General features: G+C 35.6%; 1 protein-coding gene across 1 annotated transcript in view; it reads right to left on the bottom strand.

Annotated features, from left to right (window-relative positions):
* chrna7a (cholinergic receptor, nicotinic, alpha 7a (neuronal)) overlaps positions 1 to 15,739 on the bottom strand; it is a 40,755-nt gene extending 25,016 nt beyond the window's left edge. The window contains exons 1-5 of the mRNA XM_038289856.1: positions 15,594 to 15,739; positions 8,743 to 8,882; positions 8,348 to 8,392; positions 5,209 to 5,318; positions 422 to 501 (exon numbers count right to left, since the gene is read on the bottom strand). Of these exons, the coding sequence (XP_038145784.1) occupies positions 422 to 501; positions 5,209 to 5,318; positions 8,348 to 8,392; positions 8,743 to 8,882; positions 15,594 to 15,648 (430 nt within the window). The 5' untranslated portion in view covers positions 15,649 to 15,739. The remainder of the gene's footprint in view (positions 1 to 421; positions 502 to 5,208; positions 5,319 to 8,347; positions 8,393 to 8,742; positions 8,883 to 15,593) is intronic.
* Between the last annotated feature and the right edge of the window lie 7,367 nt (positions 15,740 to 23,106).

The raw sequence follows: 23,106 nt of genomic DNA, 5'->3' as shown, positions 1-23,106 counted from the left end.
ATGGTATAACAAATGCTGGTTTCAGTGAAGAAACACTGGATCTCAAATACTTTTTAAATAAGACACATTTCTTCCATCTCTTTAGATTTTCGTTGTACATATCTTTGCCTCAAAAATACTTGTAGTTAAAAGCATGTCATATGGATTTTATCATGCATTCTAACGTTGTGAATATCATCTCAAGGCAGTTTATTTGCAACATATCTATCCAGGGAGCCCTACAACAACCTCCTTCTTCGCACAGTGCATTAGAAGCAGAATTATAAATCTGGTCATGGTTAAACAAAAAGAAAAAAACAACAAACATCAAAATAGTTTAGAATTGGGTGATAAAACAAAGTAAAAACAACAGGGCAAAGTTTTCTTTGAATAATAATCAGTTGTTTAAAGTCTGAGTACAAGCTAAGATAAAAATTCCTACCTGGAGGAAGATAAGAACAAGCACCAGAGGAGTTGACCAAAATGTTGGTGTGAAATGTTGCATCAAACCTTTCATCTGCACTGCACACAAGATAAAAAAGAAAAACATAGCATGTCAGAATTTCCGCAGCTTCAAACACACTCAATTCTTCCATTTAAAACAAGAACAGCTGCTCATATCTATAGATGACTGCAGGTACAAGGCGATGCAGTGTTTATAGCTTTCTCGGGGTTCTCCTTATTCTCCTCTGATTAATCCACACACCAAATGAGACTGAAAAATGTAATCTGAAGTTAAAGAAGGAAACACCTTGATCTCAAAAGCTTAAAATTAGGAATGTCCAGGGACAATGACAAATAATGTCCAGCACTGTTTCCTTTATTAGTTGAGTGCTTGTAACATGGTTTGTTCAAATCCTTTAAACATTGATTAATGGTGATCTCTGGGGCTCTTTCCATTACGGACCTATAATAAAAGCCCTTTCTGCTATCTCCTAATAGAATTTCATTCATTTGTCAGAATGATTTACTGCTTCAGATCACTGATCTAGATGGCCTCTGAATATATTAAAAGCTAACCTTGAATTGTAATGTTCTTATTTCTTTAAAAAAGCTACTATAACAGGCAAGTGCTGTACTTAAAAAAATGTATAAATTCTGCATTTATTTTCAGGTTTTTATGGTTGAAAATACCCTGATGATAATTTACAAGACAGAAATATCTTTTTTATTTTATTTTATTTTACCTTTATTTTACCAGGAAGTCCCTTGAGATAAAATCTCTTTTTTGAGGGAGACCTGGCCAAGAGGCAGCAGTACAATAAGACATATAAAAACACATAAAAACAACATAATAAAATCAATAGAAATATCTATAAGTGTAAAATCGGAAAACTGGTAGAGCGCTACTACAAAGAATGCGAATTAGTTGTGAGGATGTAAACACTTTGGTCCTTATTTCCTATTTAATGAGGAAATCACATCAGTTTCAAAAAATGTATAGAATGCCATGTAAACAGGTTTCAACAATGTTTCGGTCAACCCTGTAAGTCATTATTAAATCTATACCAGCATGATAAATAATGCAAAGATAATCAAGAAACTTCAATTTATATCAAATTGATGTTGTTTTGCTGCTTGGATATCGGCTTCAGCATAAAGCATGGCCTTCCAGGCACATAAAACATCTGGGTCAGTAGCTTTACTAATGGACCGTTTTGTGAAAGAAACATTTTCAATCGAAGCAGAAATCTTGATCAGTTCAGACCTTGACTGCATCTGCTAAGATTGGCAGATTAGATAAAGGTTAAATAAAACATGTAAAAAAATATTATTTTGCTTAGGTATGAGGTCCATTCATTGTAATGTAGAGATATTTAATTGTCTCATTTAATAAATTGTTGATTTCCTGGTAAACACACAACTATCTGACAATTATTTGTTACAATTCTATCCCTACATTTTCTTTTTATAAAAATGATGAAATCAAGGTATATCTAGTTCGACAAAATAGAAAATAAAGATAGCACATTCAAAACAACTACCTGCAACCTGTATTATCTGCACCATCTGTAGTGTTGAGGTGATAAACTGAAACAGCCTAAGAAAGATGAGCAGTTTAGTATAATTGATCTCTGTTTTAGATCCATTTAACAAAAAAAAGCCCAGGGGGAATAATTAAACACCTCTGCTGAAACTAAAGCAGAAAACAATTAAAAGGTGCTAATTTCTACATCAGAAGGATTCTAGTTAATCTGTGGTTTATAACAGGATCTGGGCTTGACATAAAAAAACAGGAAAGATCATCCCTATATTCTATACATTCAAGTTGAAGGAACACGTTCATGGATATCTGTTGTGATGTTATGTTGATCAAAGATTCAACAAGATGCAAACTGCTATGACTGCATATAAACAGATTTTTACAGCAGCTGTCACCATGTCTCAGACGCTGGTCTGACATTTTGGATTATTAAACAACTATTGATTGATTAGAGGTTTTACTTTTTCTATCTTGGAATTATTGCCTAAGATGACCTTTCTGTGTGTTTCACAAACTTTGGACATTTGATTCAAAGCTGTACTGCAAATGGATAAGGCTTATTGCTTCATTTTGAAGACAAAAGTAAAATAGGAGTGGGAAAACATTTAATTTAGGAGCCTATTCAGTTAAACTGCTTTCTTTGCCTGATTGGTGTTAGAGGGTCCAAATAATTTTTTTGTTTTTACTTGTGCTGAGACAAATATGGGTGCTAACCCTTAAAACCAGAAAAAGGAACTACTTTCAAAACAAACCAAAACCCCATACTGAAAGAAAGGGTCCTCAACAGAGTTGTGGAGTGGCCTAGTGCTTAGAGCAGTGCTTGCATTCTGAAAATGGCTCTAAGTACTGTACCAGGTTTAAACTCCACAGTTAGCCACTCGGCTTCCAGAGAAAAACACTTAGGCCAAAGCTGCCCACTGCTCTCTAAGGGAGGGCTTACATGCAGAGGTCAAATATCATTGTAATGAATTCATGCAGTGACCTCTAACATTGATTATCATTATTAAAACAGCAAATTAGCATCTGAATAATAGGAGCTGACTTGTCTTCCTGCAGTTTGCTTTTCAAATCATCCATCACCATGTTAAGTAGGTCAGTGCTTACATATGATTATTTTACCATAAATCCATAAACATGAACAAGTCAGTTCTTTAACACTGTTGTCCTTATTATGTTTCCAGGTGCTGTTTATAAATCTTACTCTAAGAGCTTAACTCATGTTTTCCCGCTGCTGATGCAGATAAAAGATCTGCTGATTAGGATTGTCAAGCTTCCACAAAACTGTTGTTTGCAGGGATATCAGAATAAATAATATTATTCAGTGAACTGAGGCGCTGCAGGCATCTTCCTATAACTAGTGACTCAATCAGGAGCTGCACAAATGAGGGTCATTAAACTTTTAAAAGGGATCATTGAGCGCTTGTTTTTTCTGCTTTTCTAAATTTTGCCCATAGACTTGCAACAATCCTTCACATTAACTCCCTAGAAAATCTGTGGAGGATCAAACACTAATTGAACAAGATGTTAAAAATGGCTCATTGTTTATATGCGTTTGCAAACACATGTGAATCCTGCTTAAAATGTTTGAGATCGACCCCAAACAGGTCAGCCAATGAGGTTACAGTATTATGGTTCATGCCTGGAAAAGAAAACAAGCGCTGCAGAACCAACAGCTGAACCAAACAAACATGGCAGCACAGGAGGATATTTGTGCAGCTGCTGCTATCACAACTATTTTGTCATTATTCGAGATTTAATCGTTCAAAAAGGAACAGCAAGGGCGTGTAAGTTTCTATGGTTTCCCATGGCTTTTGATGCTATTTCATTGTCCACCATGATTGGCTAAAAGCAATCTTTAGTAGGCAGACACTAGGTTTACGTTTCCCTGATCAACTCGAATGGTTCAAACAAATTCAACTGAAGCATTCCCAGATTAATAAAACGTAGAGCTACATCTTATCATGACTTAAAGAAGCTGAACAACGTGATAAAGAAGCTGAGTCCTTGAAACTCCTCTAGAAACTACAGAGCTGATTTTACAAAGAGGAATTCCTCATAAAATGAAGCAGATCACGGACAGCCATGAGCATCATCTTTAGAAGAGTGTTAAACCACAACAAAGAGTGTTGAGTCTAAGTCTCCTTTAGATTGTCTGCAAAACAGACCGCTGCAAATGATCCTTCCTGACAACAGCTTTCAACATATGCAACAAAAATATATGAGTTACTGCAGCTTTTGAATTCTTTTTTGCCTGGTTCTGCTGGAGGTTTCTTCCTGTTAAAAGGGAGTTTTTCCTCACCACTGTCGCTACAAGCAACCGAGTCAATGAGTTGATGCAATCAACTGGTTTTCCTTAAATAGAAAACTTTGAATCAATTTGACTGTATGATCTGGTGAACTGTAAAGTGCCTTGAGATGACATGTTGTGAATTGGCGCTATAGAAATAAACTGAATTTAATTCATATAAATTTTGACTTAATTAAGCATTTTAAACTGAATTGAACTGAACTGAAATTAACTGAATTTAAATAAAGTTTTAATAGGAAGTTTAGGGATAAAAAAAAAAACTTTAAACAATAAAGTCTGTATTAAAACCCTGATAAAAAGTCAAAGTAGGGCAATAAAAGTTTTTACAAAAAACATAACAAAAACTGACCTGAGGTTATTTCATTTTTATAACTATAAAGATATTCATCAATCAGCAAGTTGCTACAATAGCAAAGCTTTTAATCCTCTATTAACACAGGTGGACACAACTAACCCTTTTTATGATTTGGAATATTATTGAAGGATTATTTATTTAATACATAATGATGTTTTAAAGCAGCTGTTTCTATTAAGATTTTGCTGCTAATTGAGCTATGAAATTCAAGATTAGAAGTTTAATCAGACCAATAAAAAACATCATTTCCACAGAAAATGTATGCTCAGAGAAAAGTATGTTTAACACCTGTTATAAAGTTGTTGCTGTAACCTGACAAAAAAAACCCTGAGCTGATTAAATATCCTAATCTGTTGAATATAATTTTATAAATGTGCTTTTTTTCCCCTCTGTGCATGACAGAAAATAAACATTAAAGTCTGACTTTCCAAAAAGGCTGAAACACACAGGAGCAAATATAACCTCCACACAATGTCTGTGATGTTAAATATATGAAGTTGGTGCAATGTATTCATTATGAGTCTGACATCATTATTACGTCCATTTATACAGCAGAACAAAGCCTGAGGGTTTGAAGCCTACCTGTTGTACAGCAGAATGTCGGGCTTCCAGATGAGATGGTCTGGAAATCTCACATTGGTCACACCTGGATAGTCCAATGGATTCCACTGGAGGTAATAGTCATTCCAGTACTGCCAAACATAAAATCATTATGTATTCCTCAGACACATTTCCTACACATTCTGGAGTTCCACTTTGGTAAGCCTGGGGATTTAAGAGAGCTTCTCATATTCCAGCGACACTTCAACTTGACAAAAAAATCTGTGGCAGCAGCTTCAGGCAAATTTTAATCTTCAGCAGCATGTCGGAGTAAAATTATGTTTGTCATTACATACCATACTGAGAGCAGTTAGGTGTTTGGCATTATAATGGTGCATAATAACACTAGAAGGAGGAAAAGTCAAGGGATCAATATAATTACTTTAGTTCACTCTGAATGTTTGCAGCGAAGATTGGAGCAAACTGAGCGGCTGAATTATTCCACTCATAAATATCAAATTAATGTGAAATAACTAAAATAAATGCAACGATCCAAACAAGTTGATTGAGAAGTTTAATCTACTTGATTTCAGAGCAACACACTATTCAATGTAGCATTTTTTGTTAATATGAAAATGCGTCAATAAGCTTATGAGAAAACTACACCTATAACCGGGGCTTAGAATACATGCATGGTCCACTCATGATTGATATGTTTTTAATAATACCTTTTAACGAACGCTCTTTTTTTAAATCAGATCTTCAGTCCAGCTTTAATTAATTCACACCTTGATATTCAAACAATGGCTGTCATCATAATAAAAGAGCATAAAGTTCGGTTGTTGAAAAGGGGGGAATGAAGCACGCTGAAAGAAGGTAGACTAGCGGATACAGCTGCCTACATGCCTTTCCTAAATGACCGAGCAGGTGAGGCAATTAAACGAAATGCTTTGCCAATGCCTTTAAACTAAAGCCAACTTTACATAATGTCTTTCTATAATAAAGACATTATGGGAATTTATACATATTAAGTTTTTGTTTTTGGTGACCTCTCTGATTCAAAATGATTGAATTTATTGCACTTATACTTCAGTGATGTTATCAAGGTGTTACTTTATTGTATCTGTTATACTATATCCGTTGGTTGTGCTGTTCTTTTTACATCTCCCTTTGAAGGTGATGAAGCAGACAAAAGACGTTTTATCATTGTCTCCCTTTTATCTACTTCTTTCATCTTTTATCCTTTTTCCTGTTTTTCCCATTGCAGTGTCCATATAATCTGAAATACTCCCTGCATAAATTATAATAAAGCTATTTACATGCATAAATCAAGGGGAACAATATGGCGAAAGCAAAATCAGTTGGGTTCTTTCTGGTATCAAGACAATTATTCTTGTTATTTTTATTGCCACATTGCCAGACAGGACACTTAAAAAAAAAAAAGGAGTAAATTTGTGCTTGCAAAGTCCTTTAAAGGAAAAGTCCGTTCAGCAAGTAATAATCAATGGTTCATTATTTATACCTAAGACTAATACGTTCAAGGTGAGTTAATGAATTTAACGTTAATCAGTATAAAAATAAAAACATTATTTTTTGTGGCGATCCCTGAGTCCAGCAGCGGCCATTTTTACCCAAATATAGTAACACCTCACTCCTGACATCTTCCAGCATTTACCTCACGGTGCGGTAAGCCTAGCGCCATTCTCCCCACTTTACAGGCAAAATCAATGGGAACTACTAGACACATCTGCAATCAACAACAATTATTGAAGATTTCCAGAGGACTTCACCATTGAAATTCACCAGAGCTATAGTGAAACTGACAATGCCCACATGCATGGGAGTTGGATGTTGGAATACATCAGGTAAAAGTGAAAAAAAACATTAGTTATTTCACCTTTCTGATTCATGATTCTCCATGGACGGGTTCGTCGTTGGATGGCCAACTTGAAGAGGGAGGATTTGCCATCGAACTTCTGGCCAGAGAAATAACATGTCATTTTGAAAAATAATGTTTTCAAGATGACTTGTATAATAGCGTGTTGTGACAAACACCAGATACAGCACTGGGACTTGCTCAAAGGCCGATACCGCACCGTGACGTCACAAACCGGTAGGTGGCAGTAGTGTTGACAAACATGGATGTCTCCAGTAAAGCACATTCAAATGAAAATTACTCTTAATTAAAAACACTTATCATTTATTGAACAGTGTGTAATAATTTCATACTTAAATTACTTTCAGAAGGTTGTATTCTGAATGTGACCCGACTTTTCCTTTAATATTGAATGCATAGGACTTTATCACTTTTTCTCCTGGGATCTTTCCCAAGAACACTAAATCAGTGCCAATAGATGGCTGATCCAGAAGTTGCTGTCTGAAGGGGCTTCTATGTGTGTGAATGTGTACTTGAACTTCCAGCTGAGCAAGTGGGGGGTTGGATAGACTGCCGCTGGGATCCCACAGGGTGATTTAAACCAGGCCAAGCAGCCTTGGGAGGGTTTGCTGACGATGCAGCAGCAGGGATGTATAGTGTCACAAAATGGACAAGCAGCTATAAAGCATCTGTGTTCATACACTTAATTTCACCATATGACGGAGAAAGAGGTTTATTGCCCCTGTGAACGACGGAGGGAAAAGACCCCTCACCTCTAAATGAGAACAGCACCTTTAAGTGCACAAAATAATTATATTTCCGTTCCACTATTTGACAAATGAATCACTTCTTTCAAGGCTTAAAACCTTGATTTTTGGAGTAAGTTTATGTAAAATAAACTGTATATAATGAAAGATGAGCATTCTGCAGTCTTGTTCACATATCAACATATACAAAATAAAAAACAAAACAAAAATGAAGAAAAGCATTGTACAGGGCCTAAGAATGGTATTTGTGTATATTAAACAGGTCATCCTCTCTAATGATGCAAGCTAAATGTTAATCAGAGAAGCACTGAAGAACCCAAAAGTAACTCCAGAGGAGCTGCAGAGATCCGCAGCTCATGTGGGAGATGTTAGGGATCCAGCAAACAAGTGGAAAAATGTACAATGGTGAAAACAGCACAAAACATTACAATAGAGGTTTAGCTGGAAGCATTTGTGTTTCATAAATTAGTGATATGAAGTCTTATAACTTAACTATCTTCAATGCAGCTTTTTATACATTATCGAGGGAATTTCTTACCAGCTGAAGCCAGATGTTGGTTGTTAGAACCTGGTTCTTCTCATCCTGTTGATAAATACATTCGATTCAATATCAATTCTGTTTATTTATGTAGGGCCAGTTAATAACACATTATTTTCATACCAAGCTGTTTACATTCACATTTCCTTTCTTTTTGAATTTTAGAAATAGAAACAAATAATAAAAAAATCTCATATTTTTGATAAGCAGATTTACTAATCAACGTTTTAGTTCTTAAATAATGTCTAAAGACATTTGTGGATAAAATTGCTTTGTGCACTTTTCGCTGATTTTCTTGTTTACCAACATTGGAAAGTGAATATGTTTTTGCCTTAGACTCGATTTTGGTTGCCACAGAAACAGGTTTAGGCTTTAATCACTGATAATTGACGCACCACATCCATGATCTGCATGAGGCTGAGGCCAAAGTAAACCGTGAGGCTTTGAGAATCGTTGAAAACTGGTCTCTCCAGCGGGTTGTAAGCAGTCATCAGGTCACTGTACAGTTTTCGCTGGCTTGGACCTTGATGAGAAACTGCAGAATAACACAACAAATATATAAGAAACACACTTTCAAATTGGGTTAGATCACAACTACTTTTTTTTTTTATTGCTTATATTCTGGTTACTAATAACGCCTTGGGGTTCCTCCTGAAGAGCTGGAAGAAGTGGCTGGGGAGAGGGAAGTCTGGGCCTCCCTTCTTAAGCTGCTGCCCCCGCGACCCGACCCCGGATAAGCGGAGGAAGATGGATGGATGGATGGATGGACTAATAAAATATTATTTTATTCCCATGAAAATGATGGTGGGCTGCTCAGTGATGCAGTGGGTAGCACTGCCGCCTTGCAGCAACAAGGTTTTAGGTGCGATTCCGGGTCTTTCTGCATGGGGTTTTTATGTTCTTTCATTTCCTCCCACAGTCCAAAAGCATGAGTGTTAGGTTAATTGGCTTCTCTAAATTCTCCCTTGCTGTGAGTGTGTGTGTGAATGGTTGTGTGTCCCTGTGTTGCCCTGAGAGGGACTGGCGATTGTGCCAGTAGACAGCTGGAGATAGGCACCAGCACTCCTTGTGACCCCGCTTGAGATAAGTGTGACGGAAAATGGATGGATGGAAATGATGGCTTGATATGGTGATTTCAGAAACACATGTAAAAGTAATTAAATGATTTATCCACCTTCACCTGTTTAAACTAGATCAGGGCTGTGTTCTGTGTTTTGGTCCTTCTATGTCATCAGCAGTCAATGGGAAAGAAGGCGAGTCAACTCTGAATGTGTATCTGTCCATCATGCAACAAACAGATAGCAAAAGAACTATTCGTATTTTTGGACTGGGGTTGGTAAAAACAGGGAGGAAACCAAATGCATGAAGGAAAACCTGCCAACTCCAAAAAGAACAGCCATGTTGGACCTAGAAACTTAATGCTTTGAGCCAAATGCTCCAACCCAAAAACCCAGTGAATTCAATTGAGTTAATAGCTATGAGACGAATAAAGGGGTTAAAAGTGGCACATTAAAACATAAAAATGTGAATTCAACTACATATGTATCTAAAAACAACAACAAGCCTGATCAATATTTAAAAAAATACAAACCATGAAAAAAAAAGCATTTGGAGAATGAAAATATGTAAAGCAAGACACAGCTGTTTGTCCTTGACCAGAGGTATGCAGTAAGGCTACTGTGTCAGCTGGCTATAATCTGCTAAAATCTGAGATTGTCTGTGTCACAAATATTCATTATGTTAACAAATTTGACTCAGTATCTCGGTGCATTCTACAGCATCTCTCTTTTTCTAATTCTTTAGCATTCTTTAGAGTGAATCTTTAGCCAGAATTATGTTAATCCTAATATGTTTAATCACATTTTTCATTCATATAGCTATTTCTGTGGTTTGTGTGAAAGAAAAAAAAAATGATATTTTTAAGGAGCATTTATGAAATAAATACAGACTAAAATGTCTCTCTTTAAGCTGAACATACACAGAATCCAAGATGGCAAAGGCTATGGCAAAGGTATGGCAGATGGAAGATCATGCAGGCAAAGATTGCAAAGCCTGAAATGATGCATGAACACAGATGCACGTAGAAATTATTTAATTGGAGCAGCTTTCCTGTGCTCAGTTTAAACCAAAGAATCAAAAAGCATAAAGACATGCATTAAAATCCTCTCAGGGTTGTTCTTTTACACCAATTCAACACAACAAACACATTTCTGTCATTCATACTCTGCTGTTTCTTCACTTTTAGAATGTTTTCTGTGGATTAAGGGCATAAAGCATCTGTTAGGAATAAGAAAGAAAAAAAAACGAGTGAATGCATGAGCTTCAGTGAAATGAATGAAAGGACTAAGGCTTAATATTCATAAACAGTAAACACTTCCTTTACTCTGATGAAGGACGAATGGAGAAAGAGAAATGCAGTACATCCAACTGGATTCACAAATGCCCTAGTGATGTATCCAAACTCTTCTTGCTCGGCTCTCCTTTAGTTTACAGGTAATTTTTCACTCCATCCCTATTTAATAGTTGACAAGAGAAACAAAAACTGCAGTAAGCAGTTGTCGTAAATGGTAACAGACTGTTATTTCCATAAATACCACCTTTCAAGAGTATTTATTTTAATTATTTTAAGTTGACCAGTTTACTGTTTAGAGATCAACATTGCTGGCAAATATTTTTTTCATAAAATTTCTACCATGAAAAACTGGTCCAAGGTTTAAGGAAGACAGAGGGAGCTTAATTTAGAGGAACCAGGCAGAGGTTCGACTTTAAATATGAGAAACCAACTGAAATGAAACCCAGAGCTACAACTGCTTGGTTAAGATCAAAACTGCAAAATGTATGTTTGCAGATTCTCTACATCAAGTCACCATGTTTTAACGCTGATACATCATTGTCTGATAAATTTGGCTGATATTTAGTGTTTTATTTCTTGTATCCCTATTGGCCTATGCAGACATGATTTTACTTAGTATTCGGGCCGGGTAAAAAAATCGATTTAATCGATTTTAAATCGATTCCTTTACATTTTTGCAAAATCGATGTCTAGGAAATGAGATCGATTTGTTTTATAGAGACACGCATGACGTTCACATTCAAATGAGCAGAAAAGATGCTCTCAAGATTACTTCACGACAGACAGCTGCAAAAATACCCAGTAGGTTGACTGAAGACATTAAAAAATGGAGGCTGACCAGCAAACACCCTGTAGTTGTTAAAGACAACGCTCCACATATGGTTTGTGCAGTGCAGATAATGCAGCTCATGCATGTCTGCTGGGTCCTCGTTCTGTCACGTCTGCTTGCCTATGTGAGGCTTCACTTTTTCACTTTTCCCAAACAAGTTTGCACTTTTGAGACAGTTTTGTTCCCATCTCAAGTTTAAACTGTCTGATTTACAAGTTTGCACTTTGTGTTTAATATGACAGGAAATAAATAAAATACATGAGTATTTTGAAACACAGTTGAACCACTTTCATTAATGTAAAAACAGATTATAATAATATAATCGATTGAGAACTGTATGAATCAAAATCGAATCGGTTCAGGACTTTGGGGAAAATACCCAGCCCTACTAATTAATTTGTTCTTTCAGCAGCAATCCCTTTGAAACACATGAAACACAATCGCCCTCCCTCAATTTGTTATCAATTGTTAATATTTAGTTCAATATGACAATAAATTGTTATATTTTGTTTACACTGAGACCAGTTTAACATTTATCATTTTGCATTTTTATTATGTATGTAATAAAAGAAAAAAAAAAGAAATATCAATTTCAGCAGCAAAAACAGCAGCAAATATCAAGGATTGGTTAGACTGATGCCAAAGTTATCAGTATGGGAATTGGCCTTAAAGCAACCTGTATCAGTTGATCTTTAGTCTCTAGATCTACAACGCTTGTAGAGGCATACATAGCCCTTAAAAGGTCTTGCAGCTCTGAGTGAGGTAAACAGTCCTGCAGAAAGCCCCAGAGGAACAGAATATCAAACAACACAGTCTACAAACTTTTTGTGAAATGCATTATTGAAACAAATAGAAACTATGTATCTTTTCATATTCTTTTATTAGTTATAAAATAGTTTGTGTTGCTTGCTTAGATACAATCTCCATAAAATTAACTTAAGTTGAAAACAAAATAAGAAGGACAAATTCCAAACAAAATACAACCAATTTTTTTTAAGATGCAGCAATAATTATGGACTGAACTGAACACTGCATTACTGGTTTCTATTTTGACCAAACTTAGGGTTAAACCTGGTAAGATCTGCGGGTTTGGTGTCAGAAAACCACTAAATCTGTTCTCTTTGAATCCTTAACAACCAGAGTAACTACTAAGATTTATACTCTGATGTTGCAGAGGAGAACTTAAGACAATCTTAGAACCAGATCTTGCTAATTAATTTGTTATTTCAGTATTTTTGGCTGTTAAGTGCCCTTTGTGTCAGGTATTCAAATTAAAAGGGTTTTTCAGCTTTGGTATTGTTAGATCTGTGGTACTAAAAGGCGCCCAGCAGAGGCAAACCATTCATCCACCTCCAGAACCTAAATGTGATTCATCTTGCAGTGAAATCTCAAGTCAAACCTGTCTCTCATTTTAACACACTCTCATTTGCCGTTTTGAGTTATGGAGTGTTTTTGGCTCCATCCTTTCACTTCACTAATGGCTGCAGCCGAATTATCCAAAACCACCTATGAGAAGCACATTATCCTGATGATTTGGCTGAGAGTGTGCTCTCTGTAGACATATTTTCATCGAGTTCTTTCATTATAAAAGATTCGCTGACAGCTTCTCTTAGTTAAGGCGGTAAAATAAAACCCAGTTGATGCTCCCTACTCTTCCGGATCCCACCGTATTTAAGTTTCACTACGTGAATCAACAAGGTGTCATCTGTAGGGGGTATGTTGTAACACAATGCACAAATATCGTCTGCCAACAAATCACAGATGGCATTTCTGGCAGCTTTGGTTCCATTTAAATGTTGCTCAAAATGAGCTCAGAGCACTAAAAGGACAAAAGCAAAGCCTTTAGACTTTATAATCAATTTCAACCAGCACAGCAGAACAGAGGACAAGAGCATTATTTACTCAAGAGGGGCTCAGACATTGATGTGAGTAGCAATGTGCATGTACACACAAGTTATATTTTAACAATCAAGCGCCTCTAAAGCTGAAGAACCACTGATTGTCTTTGCATAGAATGCTGCAGGAAAAAAAAAACTACATTCAAAACAATACCAGAACTTTGGATTTTTTAATATTTCTCTCTAGACTGAGTAATAAAAGAAAAAAATGTCTACAGATGCTGCAGCAAAAGGCACAATGAGTACAGTGTCACCCAGCTTTATATTCAAGTTTTTCTTTTTGCCTTTTCGTCCATGAGGGCCTATTAAATCTGGAGCTTTGTGGGTGTTTCTGTTTGCATCTGCCGATCTGTCCCCAGAATATACAGGCCACCTAAAACATGCTCTGCTGACATCTTCAGTCTAGTTGACTCATTAGTGCACTCCTCTGCAGGTCCCCTCCTAAATCAGCCACACAGATAACACATCAGCAGAGGCGGCAAGAAGTTTAGTTGCTGGCCGACTGAAACTTGCATATGAAACAGCCACACTGGAAAAATTGAAATCTAGATAAGTTATTTCTCTTAAAATAAGTGCATTTTTTCTTACATGGAGGAGGTAAGTGAGACACTTTGCCAATGAAACAAGACAATTTATATTTAAAATAAGAAAAAAATATATATTTGTCTTGTTTCAAATATACATTATCTAATTATCTTATTTTAAGAGTAAAAATCATCATTCCATTGGCAAATCATCTTATTTACCTACTCAAATTAAGGGTAAAAACCCTTAATTTAAGACATTTTGACTTATTTCCAGATCGTTTTTGCAGTCCATAAGAAGGTTATCAAAAGCAGAGGACAGATGAGCGGCCTTTAATAATCTCAGGGTGGCAGTTGAGTTCCCCCTTTCATGTCTACATCATTGATAACATTCCAAAAGAGTTAAAAAAACAACCCAAGTTTGAAGATGTTTTGCTTCCCATCCAGGTGACTTTTTCAATTCAAACGTCAGAAATAGCATTGAGTTGCTTTATACAGTAACCCAACAAAGCCTGGTTTTTGCTCAGACAACATGCAAATTGAAACGGACGAACGAAATGGGGGTTGTTTGGCTTCTTTGTTAGCCTGCAAAGCCCCATACCTGTCTATGTCTCTGAATGGGGGTTGTTTATGGGAATTGTTGGCCTGGCTGAATAGATGGGGTCTTCTGTTCCCCTGTAAAGGGGTTGCAATGACAGAAGGAAGGGATTAACTCAATTGCTGCATTGTAGGTCTTTGAAAGCTGAAATCTGAGTCCACCCCCTCTATTTCTTACGGTTGGTTTTTCTGTCTTTACATATAACCCTCCTTTACTCCCCTCTAAAACCAATTATTTTCTTTGTCCAAAATGTGAACATTCTGGACCTCAAAAGAATGTCCTCTGTCCATGATGTGTAAATGTGCTGCAGAATCTTCTCCAGTCTGTGGAGAGGTTGTTTGGTTTCTACAATTTGAATTGAAAAAGCTTCCTGGAGGGAAGAGAAACGTCTTCAAACTTGGAAACAAAGTCCAGTGGATTGTTTTTCAACATCTTTGGAATGACGATGACCTGGATGACTGAGAATCTTCCCCAGCATCATTGAAAACACGTTGACCAGTTCCAAAATATAAAATTTATACAGATTTTTTTTTTTAACCAAAGATAAAATGGAAATGGAAAAGAGGTAATATATGAAAGTTAGTTTTATAATTAGTTTTAGAATATAATATTGACAGATATAGGCTTAAAGAAAATGTGTTGGTTGCTGCTTGTTGTATCTGCTGAAACAAAACAGATTCTTGCTTTTACACTATTTTAGTAGGCTTTCTTACAAACCTTTTTTTTAATTATTATTCCTTGGACCTAAGTTATGCAAGTCCAGGAGTTTCAAATATACCTAACAGGTAATACAGGTGAAGCTAACTCCCCAGTCTATTTCAATTATTCAAATTCACTTAATTTAAACACCAGGACAAATAAGCAATTAAGATCCTTGTTGGACCCAACAGCCATGTGTTCAATCAAGATATTTAGCATAATTCTATTTACATTAAATGCATAAATACCACAGGATAAAGAAAACACCACCTGCTTCCTTCTAATAAACATGCTCTCTATCTCCTCTGAAAGTTGATCAGTGATTAGAACACAGGAAGTGCCTACCTTGAATTGTGCAGGCTGAGATTCCTAGAAAAAGGAGAAAATTCATCAGATCCATGTTGAAGCAGTCAGTGTTTCTTTCCACGGAGCTCTGGGAGGATGAGGGAGCGATGATGATGATGATGATGATAGGGAGCGCTTGCTTAGGTGGGGGAGCGTGGGTGGGGGAACAGCTTTTAGAGGAAAAAAAAAATCCACCTATTTAACTGTTTTTCCGAACATCCATTTATCCGAATTTAAATTTGCCTCACCTTTTAACATCTTTTTCCAAGAATACTCAAGTTTTTTGATCGTTAATGGAATAACTTATAAAAACATTGATTCATCTCCTTTATAACAGGTACATCTGTTCATTTATCTGTATTTAAAAAGAAACATAGTAATTGCTCTTCTAAGCAAAATATTAATCAAACTTACAGCCATAAACCAAAGCAACTATTTTCCTCTAGTGTTTGCCGCATTTTTTAATGCTGAAGAAGCTCAGACGCAACATGATACAACATCCCCACCTTAATGAACCAAAGAGACATCTACTGGTCATTTTGTGGTACTACAGTTTATTTCAAAAGTTGCAGCAGTGGTCTAAATCTTAGACCCCTGATCTTAAAGGGAGTTAAACATTTTCTGTCATGTATTAATATGCGAATAAAAGGCAGCCAGGCAAACATATCCTGCATTACCTACACTTCCATTATGGGTCTTGTTTAATTTAGTCTTTAGCTGCTGAAAATAAAAAGGAAAGACTTTTTTTTTTTTTTATGGAAACCACCTCAAACTCAAACACTGAATAATTAAGATAAGCAAAAATACAGTAGAAAGGAGAAAAAAAATATATTTTTAGGTAGACAAAACTTCCTTACCTAAGAAATCGTATCTCCATCCAAATGACTTGATCAGTTACAAACCTTTAACTAATAGACTTAGACTAAACTTTTTTTAAATCTAATATTTATGAGAAAATTGTTGTTAATTAAGTGTGTTACCATTTAAACTCTAATTACCTTTTTTAAGGGCTTCAGTCAGGCTTTATAGCTCATTATAGAACAGAAACAGCACTGATGGAAGTAATTCATTATGTTCTAATGGCCTCACTGTGGACTAGTGTCAGTACTTGTCTTGTAAGATCTCAGAGCTGCATTTGATACAGTTGATCACGGTGATGCTTAGAAAGTGGCCTGTGCATTTGTTACTTCGAGACCGGATTATTTTAATTCTTTTCTTTAGGAAGTCCACAAATTGTAATTTTTAAAATGCAGCGACCACAGTTTTAAAGAAAATTAAAGAGAGTTGACATGTCTCCTATCTTGGCTCCCTCCATTGGCTCTCTGTTAAATCCAGAATAGAATTTTAAATCCTCATTCTCACATAAAGCCTTAAATGGCCAAGCTTCATCTTGTATTAAGGATCTGATCATTCCTTATGTCCCTAATAGAGCACTTTGCTCTCAATCTGCAGGTTTACTAGTGGTTCCTAGAATTTCTAAAAGTAGAATGGGAGGCAGATCTTCTAGTTATCAGGCTCCTCTCCTATGGAACCAACTACCAGTTTTAGTCAGTGAGGAAGACACCCCGTCTACCTTTAAGGGTAGGCTTAAAACTTTCCTTTCTGATTAAGCTTTTGCTGACAGTGGCTCAGGTTGTCCATAAGTATCTCTACAGATATGCTGATATAGGATTAGGCCGCTGGAGGGCATAGAGACCACTTTTTGTTATTCTGCTTAATCCTATTTCTATTCTCCAATTACTCATTTTTTATTATTTAAACCCCTAACTGTATGTGTTCTTTTTCATCCCCTTTGGCATGAAAACTGTGTCAGAGCTCATCTGACAAACTGTTTTCTTTCTATACAGAGTCAGCTATTGGGCTAATTTATTGTTCCTTATTCTAACAGAAAGTATTTATGGATCAGTGTCTCTGTGGTCCTTTGGTATGTTTGCTTCTCTCTCCTTGAAACCCCAGTAAATGTAAGGCTTAAGCCTCAGTAAAACGCCATTCACTCTGAGCCTTGTTTTGCTGAAAGCTTCCTGTTAAAAGGAAGATTTTCCTCCTCTCTGATTCTGGGTGCATTCGGCATGAGAGACAGCTGTTGAGTTGGCAAGAGAATGTTATTCCATGTAGGCAACCCACATAAGGTGGGTATACTGGGTTCATATACAAAAGGATATGGTTAAAAGCAATACTTAGACAGGTACTATTAGTACTGGTGGTATAATGGTAGTCCCCTACCATTATACCACCACCATCAGCTGTGGTTGGTGGTCCAAATTTTGACCTTTACTTTCAGAAGGCAGCAGAAAACAAGCAGCATAGGACAAGGTACATTTTTTCTGTCTTTTATTGTCCAATGCCATATACTTGTGGAGATTTCTCCAGTTTTGCAAAGCAAGAACTGGATTGGCTCTGTTAGATAAAAAAAACAAACAAAACAAAACAAAACAAAACAAACAGATGTGAATAAATGAGTTCTCATGTTGATGCTTATCCTTTCTTTCTTTTTATTTTTTTATGAAGGTCAGAAACCAAGCTGTTTGATTATAATATAGCCATGTTTACCTTTACCAGTAAACCAGTTTTTCATTTTAATTATTCCTCAGACAGTTATAAACAGGTTCTTGGCGATATTTAACCCTTTGGGAAGCATTGACTTTAAGGCCTCCAAGCATGAAAAAGAGGCTTTTCTTTTCACCTACATTCTGTTATATACCAACCTTTAGAAGATTAAAGTGCTGCATATTGCATTGCTGAATGTGACCCTGAAGTCAAACATTACTTTTCATCAATTTGTGACAAAGGCTGGATCACTGTACTGCACATCAAATGTCAGAGGGATTTTACTCATCCAGGAGAAAGCCCGCTATAATTAAAAGTACACAAAAGCTTGACTGCTCAAGAAGTGAAGTTTAACTATGTTCTCTCTTCTATACAGAGGTACATGTGTGATAAGCATTAACAGTGACTGAGCATGAGTGATTATCTTTCTGACATCAATATTTCACAGCTTCAATAAATTGAAAGCTGGTGTTGAAATTTAAATTTAATTCTTAGCTTAACTTTATATTTATTCATGATCATTTATATCTTTTCATTAAACTCAGATTAAACCAATACCAGTAGGTCAAAACAAAACTACTCACAGAGGTACAGTACTGTGACTACGATTTGTTGGAGTGAATGTTAAAAATAATTTTTGAAGCTAAAAAAAAAAGCCGTGAACCAGGAATTTAAGTCCTTTGTTGACAATTTTGTAGTGAACAGATAGTCTTTCTTTTGAGATGTACGGACGGATGTACGGCGGGATTGTTGGCATTTCAAGAAGTTGCTCAGTTATGATGACAGTAAAGGGGAGGTATGTCATTTTTTCCTCAAGGCTTGTTTTTTTCAAATCAGGATTCCTCTGCATAATGCACCACCATGTCAGAGCCTGCTCTCCCTCAAAGGGAAGGTCATTTTCAATAGTCTGCACCAAGGAACTATTAAGAGTTTTATATTTCTATACACGTCAAATCAAAAGCATTTAGCAGGCAGAAGTTGCTTCCTGTCTCATGCAAACAGGTTGTTATTTAGTCCTTATATAAACATTTTCTCTTTAAAAAGCATTTATTTTTAAAGAAAAAAACACAGGCTTAAATCATGAAAATGTTTCATTTGTGGCGCCATGGCAACTCCTATGTAACCACAAATCATTTAACATGGTGACTTTCAGAATAATAGCCTGCAGAGTTTATAATCAAAAATTGCTCATGGCATGGTAAGATGAAGGCTTGTTGCACTAATTGCAACCTGTAATTAACGGCCTGTGGATAAAAAAAAAAAAAAAAGTTTTATTCTAAATGGCAACGTCTTCTGTCTTTGTTGCTAAGGGTTTAAATCACCTTAATTAAAAGGAAAATATTTTCAGAAGTCTTGAACAAGAAGAGAAATAAAAAAAGAACTCAAAGGAAATGTGAGGCCTCAGGTTTAGTTTGGTTAGTCTTTGAGACAAAATTGTTTGAATGAGCGATTTTATGTTTCATGTTTTAGTACATGACAATTAAGGTTCCGTGCTTGTTATCCAGCTAATTGTTAGGATCTCTGGGTTTTTTTTCTGTTTTTCTTGTGAGAGTGAGCTTCCTGTCACACAGAGGATCTTTGCGGTGGCTAAGCTGACCCGTGTTACTTAGACAAACTTTATTTTCATCTTGTATTAACAGAGTGCATACAAAACAATATGTCAATGCATACAGCTTTTCAACAGTAAATGAACAGCTTACAGCAGTAAAATGAACAGTTCTGTTTATAAAGGTAAACCAGTTTAATGTTATGGTGCAAAGGGAATTGATATGGAAGGTTTCAGTGCAGTGTGTTGCAGCACACCTGAGAACATTTTTCAATCAAGATGACGTGCCAGTATAAAAGGAGGCGAAGAATCATCTCTGTTTGCCGGATGATTACCTCTGATAGTATTCCAGACAAAGACCTTAACCAGGAATATTCATCTTGTTGAAATTTGTCTTCTTGTTAATCTCTTTTGATGCTGACTCTGTTATTGTTCCATGCACCCAGTAAACTTTTTTTTTTCATTTCCGATCTTCATGGAAAAGGTCTTACCTGTGCAGCAGTTCTCAGTCTTCATCACCTGCCTTCCCGCTCTCCTGCACGACCTCTCTTGCAAGTACCAATGCTCTTAGATCTCACTCACCTTCTCCTGGACCTCTGGGCCACAGTCTGCAAAGTCAGCTAAATAAAACCCCTACACATCCATGCTGCCTCCCCTTCATCTCTCAAGTAAGCAGATCAATCAGTAATCAGTTGTCAACAACCAACTCCTTCCTGATCAGTCTCCTTTCTCCCTCAGACCAACCAGAAAGTTCAACTGACCTCCTGCAGTTTTCAACTTCCAGATTTTTGTTGCTTTGTAAATAAAAGTCCCTGACTCTTAGTGGGATTGTGCAAACTACAAACCAACATGAAATAAATGACTGGTTATCTGAATCTTTTAAATGGATCATCAATCCTGTTTAATTACTTACAAAATGTGAAAAATCCAATCATATTATCAACATTAAAGATGTGATAGTGGAACCTTCCCAATGCAGTTTGTGTGTATTTATTGGACATCTTCTGTACAATGAGACCAAATTATTTCATACCACATCCACATGGTGGATAGAAACAATGTGCTGGTGAAGATTCTTGGTCATCCAGGTCATAGTCATTCAAATAAGGTTAAAAAACAACAAAGTCCAGAGGATTGTTTTTTAACCTTTTTTTGGGAAAAGAAACAAGTCAAATTCTACGTCGATTAATTGAAGTGACTAAGACATCTTGATTCAAAGTATTTACAGTCCTTCCTTATGCTGTATTATTCAATGTGGATTTCAGGGCTTAATCCTGGAAATAATTTCCAATCAGACTTCAGTACATTTTACCTACTAGGTGGAAAACAGGTCGAAATAGCAACATTAATTGTTGTGGTGCTAACTTCTATTAGCGATAGAGGCAGATAAACTATTTATTTCCAATTGATGCATTTGTATAACAATTTGACATTTTCAGGAATAGAAATTGCACAGCTACATATTGGACATGTGTTCAACGAGATACAGAGAGAATGAATAGTTAATAATTTAAACTTTACTACATTTGATATAGGTAGCAGCCACTATTGTGGTCTTTCCAACATGTAGCCCAGAAATAGCATCCAGAATTCTGTCTCTCTGTCCTCTACACTGTCCACTCGAGACATATCCACAACTTTGTTTCATGCAAAGTGAAGGATTGATAGTAGACATTGTTTTACATTGGAATAAGGATGGTGGAACAGGTTATGGTTAATATTTGCTCAGATGAGAATGAACATAAAAATAGCCTTAATTAGAGATAGTTTGGCTTTAGGCTATTTTTAATTAACTTCTTTAAATTTCTCTCATTAACACCAACACTGAGATGAGAAACTCTTGCCTTTGAATAATTAGCTGTAAAAAAAAAAAAAAAAAAATGCTGACTGCAGGTCACCTTGTGATGTTACCCAGCCACACAGAGGATTGCATGTACTAATTAGATATATATATATATATAAAAAAGTGCAGGTTAATTATGACAAGTCTTTCAAAGTAAATTTTGCTGATCTGTTGCTGAAAATAGAAAAATAGCCCACATTCGGCCTTTTGGTTAAATAAAGAAAACTTTAATTCAACTCTCAGCAAAAGCTATAAAAATGAAAATAATGAAAATGTTGTTTACAGAATTCTGTTACATGTTTGTTTTTATTTTCAAAACACAGTGTAAGGTAATATCCATTAAACGGTTGATGCGTAGTGTTGGGAAAGCTCAGAGAAAATACGCCGACTTACAATATTGCAATCTAAAAAAGGCTGCTAAAAAGGCTTTTAACATGACAGGTCATAATCTAAAAAAAAAACATATATATATTTTTTTACTAATTTTGCAATCTTTAAAACAAATCTGAATGTAATACAATGAAGCTGTAATTCGAAAAAGTTCATTTAGAGTCTTGTCACTCCATGTAGAAGAGCGGGGATGGTTGAAACAGTTTTTACTGTTACTTAAATTCTCACCAGCTGTTTGTATTAAAATGGCAACATTTTATCCTATTTACCTTTCCCCTACACACCCATAAAATTGTAATATTTGTAATATTAGAAGCTTGATCTAAAGCAGCTAAAATGTGGTTGAAAAGTGTTTTTCAAGTGTCAGGACAGCTGTTCTGTATAGAGGATCAACTATGCAATAGTTAAAAATAAATACAGAAATAAATAAATGCTCAATAAATACATAAGCATAGAATTATTTGTCCCCAAAAGTACAATAAACAAATACATGCAGGAAGAAATGGAATTATACAGTGAGACATAAATGTATGAATCACTTTTATTTAGCTTCTTTATTTATTAGCCTTTGTAATAATTACCTTATTTATTGTCTGTTATAATTTTCAACTTTATTTATTACTTTTTTTTAAAAGTATTTATTTCTGTGCATGATATAATATTTTTTACTTTTTTATTCTTCCTTTGCATTTTTTACTCTATTTATTTCCTCAGTGCTATTTATTTCTGCCTGTCATTTTTACATTTCTGTATGCATTTCTGCCTCACTATGCAAATGAGGAAGTGCTGTTTCTAGGAGGGTCACCTTCTGCTCATTAGTTGCAATAAGCAATAAATGAATAAATTTGAAAATTTTTAAATAAATAAGCTAATTAATATATTTTATTCTGATTTTTCCTCACTGATGTATATGTATATAACCACAAATAATATATACCACAAATAATATATAATATAATATTTGACACTAAAGCTTAACTATTGTGATTTGAAAAATATTTATACTTATATAACATACTTCGTTTCTATGGATTATGTGATAAGGATGAATTGATTTAATTATTTTTTACAGCTTATTTAAGAGTGTTATTATTGTTAATAATTCAGCTATAGTCTTAAAACGGAATAATTTAGCGGTTTTGAGTTTACTCCTCCCTCCATGTTCTGCTCTTTGATTGGAGGATTAC

The sequence above is a fragment of the Cyprinodon tularosa genome, unplaced genomic scaffold (assembly GCF_016077235.1).
Source record: "Cyprinodon tularosa strain WSP-4 unplaced genomic scaffold, ASM1607723v1 ctg272, whole genome shotgun sequence".
Lineage (NCBI taxonomy): Eukaryota > Metazoa > Chordata > Actinopteri > Cyprinodontiformes > Cyprinodontidae > Cyprinodon > Cyprinodon tularosa.
This window is presented reverse-complemented; position numbering and strand designations above follow the sequence as displayed.